The 5,215-nt window shown below is 35.8% G+C and overlaps 1 protein-coding gene across 1 annotated transcript; it reads left to right on the top strand.

Annotated features, from left to right (window-relative positions):
- Positions 1-1,802: 1,802 nt before the first annotated feature.
- LOC132619710 (uncharacterized) lies at positions 1,803-3,102 on the top strand. Its single transcript, XM_060334535.1, has 2 exons — positions 1,803-2,213; positions 3,037-3,102. The coding sequence occupies exons 1-2, from the start codon at positions 1,803-1,805 to the stop codon at positions 3,100-3,102; spliced, it is 477 nt and encodes a 158-aa protein (XP_060190518.1).
- Positions 3,103-5,215: the final 2,113 nt, after the last annotated feature.

Genomic DNA, 5,215 nt, shown 5'->3' with positions numbered 1-5,215 from the left:
TCACAACACAACGGGGTGGCTAGCCCCAATCACTCAACAAGGCCCAACCTAAGGCAATATCCAACCCAACTTCATACCCGAAGGTTTACATGCTTTCTCCGACAATATAATCTAAATATATGTTTCGCTATATTAAGTCTCTCCAAGGGTAAGTCATAACCTACCTGGATGGCCGAACCGCAACACTAACAAATCACTCCTTAGCTTTCCTTTTTTGCTGAATCTTAGAACCAAAGTAGTCTAGGCATATTCGAAATCTAGATTAGAAATCATGAAGAATGATACTAATATTGCTACTATTCATCTTAGGTCAATTTTAACCCTTGAAATTGGGGAAACGGGGCCCACAAAGTGAAAATCAAAAATTCTGGAGTAAAATATCAAATTAAGCACTAGGTGATCATAACCCAACAACCTTAGACCTTAATTCTTTGATTCAAGAATTCAACTCTAATAATGGAAGATAAATGACCAATAACCTTAGATACATCATAATCTAGCATAAACCCAACCAACAAATCTTGATTTAGAACCCTAGATGAAATATCCATTAAACCCACTTGGCTCTCATAACTTTAGGAAGATTCTAGCATGGATTAATGATAACTAGGTGAAGAATCAAGATTAGGGAGAGATGATAAATGAGTTTACGTCAAAGAGTTTGCCCCAGGAAACCTCTAGAAAAGCTCCCAACATGAACTACTTCGGAATAATAAATGAATGAAAAGATTTGGGGTTTTATATCATTAAATACCCCAGTCATTGCCCGTCACCGAATTGGAGGTCAACAGACCGCCATGGCACCATCGAATTGGAGGCACCAGACTGCCATGGTGCCACCGAATTGGAGGCACCAAACCGCCATGGCGCCACCGAATTGGAGGCACTAGACACCAGAATTTTCAATGTCTTCCAAATTTTAAATTGACACCCATAACCATCCCGGAACCTCTCGAACAAATACTAAATATGCAAATATACATAAAAACACGCTACGAACACACTCGTGGCCTCGAAATTCCTATTGGAGATCTCGGTGACCGAGTCAACCCCCCATACCTCATTTATAATCTTCCAACCCAAGTCCCAAAATGCATCCAAGTGCATTGGGACCGAATCAAATATGCATACAAGTTCTAAATGACCATCCAGACCTCTCGAAATTGAAGAATTTTCGAAAAAAGTCCGTTTACACAAAAGTCAACTTTGAGTCAACTATTTTTCCCTTTAAGTTTAATTTTCACAAAAAGTCACTCGAATCAAATCTAAACACCTCGGAAAGCATGTCAACGGTCCCCTCGGGTCAAAAGTGAGCTAACCAAGCTCGAGAAAGGGTAAAAAATTGTCAAAAATGCAATAACGACCAAACGAGTCATTATACAACAACTATATTGAAATTTATTGATGCCTACTGGAGAAGCCACTTGTGGTTTGGAACATATGTGATCACCAAAAGAGCATTGGTTGCTTGGGAGAGAATATGTATGCCATTTGCAACTGGAGGACTCAATTTGATCAATCTCAAGCTTTGGAATCAAGCTGCCATTGCCAGATGCTGCTGGGATCTTGCACACAAAAAGGACAAGTTATGGATCACGTGGGTGCATACATACTACATAAAAGATGCAGCATTTTTTGATTGCCCCATTCCTCAACAAGCTTCTTGGATGGTAAGGCAAATTTTGTTTACTAAGCAGCTTCTGTCTTAGTTCCAAATTCACCCTCATAGCAAGCATAGTTTAGTCAGAAATATATATCAATCTATATTGCCTCAAGTGTTTGTGATACCATGGAAAAGTCTCATGTTTGCTAATGATGCAAGACCGAAAGCTAGATTTTCTATGTGGCTACACTTCCATGGAAGGATGTTAACTGCTGATAGGCTTAGTAAGTGGGGACTAGCTGTTGATCCTATCTGTTCTTTGTGTACTGCCTATCTCGAAACCAGGGATCATTTGTTCATGGAATGTCATTTCATCAAGCTTGTTTGCAACAAAGTTCTCAAGTGGGCTCAGAGGAAACCAGCTACTACTGCTACATGGGACCAATATCTGCGATGGGTGATTATGAATGGCAAGGGCAAGACTCAGGCTGCAGGACTATTCAGAATGATGTTGGCTGAATGTGTACATGTTGTTTGGCTGGAAAGGAATCAAAGGGTGTTTGAGGACAAGAGTAGGACTAGTGATAGCATAGCTAGAGAAATTGTTTATGTATGTGTTGTTAGAGCTAATCGTAGGCTTAGAAGTATGATTCAGCATTTCTTTTTGTAAAAGTTCTAACTAGGTGTGTGTAATGGTGGTTGTACTGATAGCAAGTTGAGGTATAAGCTGTGCTATGGTGCTTGTAATGGTTCATTGGTGATTAATACAAAAAATGGTAGTTACCCAAAAAAAAAAAAAAACTATTTTTCAGAAGTTTAAAAAAATAGCTTCTGCCTAAAAACACTTTTAAGAAAAATACAGTTAGAAGCATTTTTTTGAAAGCTTGGTCAAACACGAATTGCTGTTCTAAATTGCTTTTTAAATTAATTGGCCAATCACAAATTATTTTTCGTCAAAAGTACTTTTTTGAAAAGCACTTTTGGAAAAATACTTTTCAAATAAGCTGATTTGGAAGCTTGGTCAAACAAGTCATTAACATCTGCACAATACTTTACTCATTTAGCGTTAAATCCTAATCACATAGTATCGAAGTTGCATTCATGATCGTCATTTCAATTTAAATTTAAAATTTAAAAGAAAATTGTGGAAAAAAAGTAAAAACTAGGAATAGCGATGATTGAATAAGTCGTAGTATCATACACAATACTTAACTCATTTAGCGTTAAATTCCTGATACCAAAATTCCTAATCACCCAATATAAAAGTTCCATCCACCATCAAAGTGTAACACTTGTGCTACTCGAAATTTGTTGCACAGTTTTACCCAAACTCAAAGTGGTGGTAATAGTTTTAAGTGAATTTAAATATTACTAGTTATTAAAACGTAGTTATTTGATAATGTTTAACTAATTAAATTTGAATATGAATGTAGATGAAGATCTTAATTAAGACAACTTTATCACAAAAGGCTTCAAATGTGCTTGACGATGAGTATTGAATATGCAATAAGTGGTCGTAGAATTGTGTACTTTCATATAATCATATGTTAGAAATGTTATCAATGGACATAATTATACGTTCAAATTTATATTGAAAGGAAATTTTCTTATAAAAAAAGAATTTGGAAAAAAGTGAAGGGCTAGCCCATACATCCGCAGCCCTTTTAGAGCTAGGTTGGGCTGGCCATTTTAAGGCCCTTTCAAATGAAGGGCCAGCCAGCATTAGCCCATCAAATTCCTTGGCCAGCGAGGCTTGAGCTAAGTTGGGCTAGACTGATCCATTTCGACAACTCTAGTGGCAGCACTCATTGCACACAACATATTCTGATTTTATGCTATGCACCAAGATTATTCTTAGTTGGGCTTGATCGGAGCTCAATTAGAATGCACACCACAAAAGGTTAGCCTGATTGGGATTTGGTTTTGATCATTTAGAAAATCTCATATCTCCGTCTTTTGATTTTTTATTCATTCATTTGCTCTAAGCTCAAGTTAAAAGTTACTAAGTAATCTGATACCAACTTTTCAACAATCAGTTGGCATGCTACCATCCACAGCGTCTAGTTTAGAGGTTCATACCTTTGAACGTCTCAAGCTGGCAATCCAATCATCTACTAGTCAACCACAACATGACACCATAATCTTGTTCGTGTAAACATGCTGACGAACAAGTGAATGATCAAAGAACAATAATTAGGGTGTTGTCAAAATTAGTTCTAAAAAACATGGTCAAGCTTTTACCTAGAGTAAGGATGTGGCCAGTGGCAGAGCCAAGATTTTCATCAAGGGTGTTCATACTTTTAGAACAGGGTGGGTGAGAAAGAAAGAAAAGCAGTGCATGTAATTGTACTATGTTAATATAAAGGTGCAAGACTGACCTTAGTGTCCGAATCTGAAGAATTTGTGGAGGAAGTGAGAGTAGAAAAATCACAACTCCTACCCAAACCTATTCCCATATTCAGTGGTTGCAATCCCATAGTTGGCCAACCTTGTTCCTGCTCAAATCATATAAACCAACTATTCAAAAGAAAAAAAAAAAGAATCCTAAAACAGAAGCTAGCAAAATAGTGCTGAATATGTCTACTAATTTTTTTAATCTGAATTTAACTTAGCCCAATTGTTGGTATTCTGCACATGAAATTGAAGATATGCATTGACTTCATTTCTCCAGAAAACCATATCAACAGTATATTAGGTCCTATGTTCAACATCAACACATGATTTAGTCTTGCATACCAAACTCAAGGTAGCACTTTAGCTCTATTCAAAGTCATTCTCAGTACACATATTCAACAATTAATAGAAAAGGCTCGTATCATTTTCATCTCGATGTAGTTGATTTTGATTTTGAGATGCCGAACTTGTTTTTGGTACTTTACGGAAATTTTTCTCCAAGCTCATTGAAACTTCAAACTAAAATAACAGTTAAATGCATCACACTTGTTAAAAATTAGTCATACAAATTACTTCCTGGATAGATAAATCTACTCTAACATATTGATAGTTTTTAACAGAATTCAACCCGTACAAAATAAGTTTTTACTAGCACAACATAAAGACAATATTACTGTATTAGAATTCAAGAATTCTTGAAACTTTGTTCAATTCCCCCAAATAGTACTAACTACTAAGTTATTAATTTTTTAATTATATGACCATTAGTTATCTATACTAAGAGAAACTAAAATGTGAAACTAACTCTGTTCAAAGAAGAAAAATGCACAAAAGCAATTTCAAGAAATACACATCAATTTCAGAGAAAAAAAGAACTAATGCTATCAAAAAAGTATAATATCTAACTAAAGGATAAGAAAACTAAAGAATACCTTTTTGACTGCAATGTCTTTGATGAAAAAATATAACAGTGGTTGTGGAAGGAAAAGGGTTGAAACTTGAAAGAAAAGGGGAGAAGGGTTTTTTCTTTCTCTCAATGCAACAATGGCCAGTTATGTTTCTTTTTCCAAAGAGTGTAGGAGAAGACAAATATTGACTAGCTTTTATTTAATGAGTAACTATTTTTTTAATTTAAAAACACAAAGTCAAACATTAGAGTCTAAACGACGTCATCCTTGGCCGCTAGACCATCACTCTCATCTTTGTCAAGGTTGTTCA

The sequence above is a fragment of the Lycium barbarum genome, chromosome 11, assembly GCF_019175385.1.
Source record: "Lycium barbarum isolate Lr01 chromosome 11, ASM1917538v2, whole genome shotgun sequence".
Classification (NCBI taxonomy): Eukaryota; Viridiplantae; Streptophyta; class Magnoliopsida; order Solanales; family Solanaceae; genus Lycium; species Lycium barbarum.
Note: the sequence above shows the minus strand (reverse complement) of the source record. Positions and strands in the feature narration are given on the sequence as shown.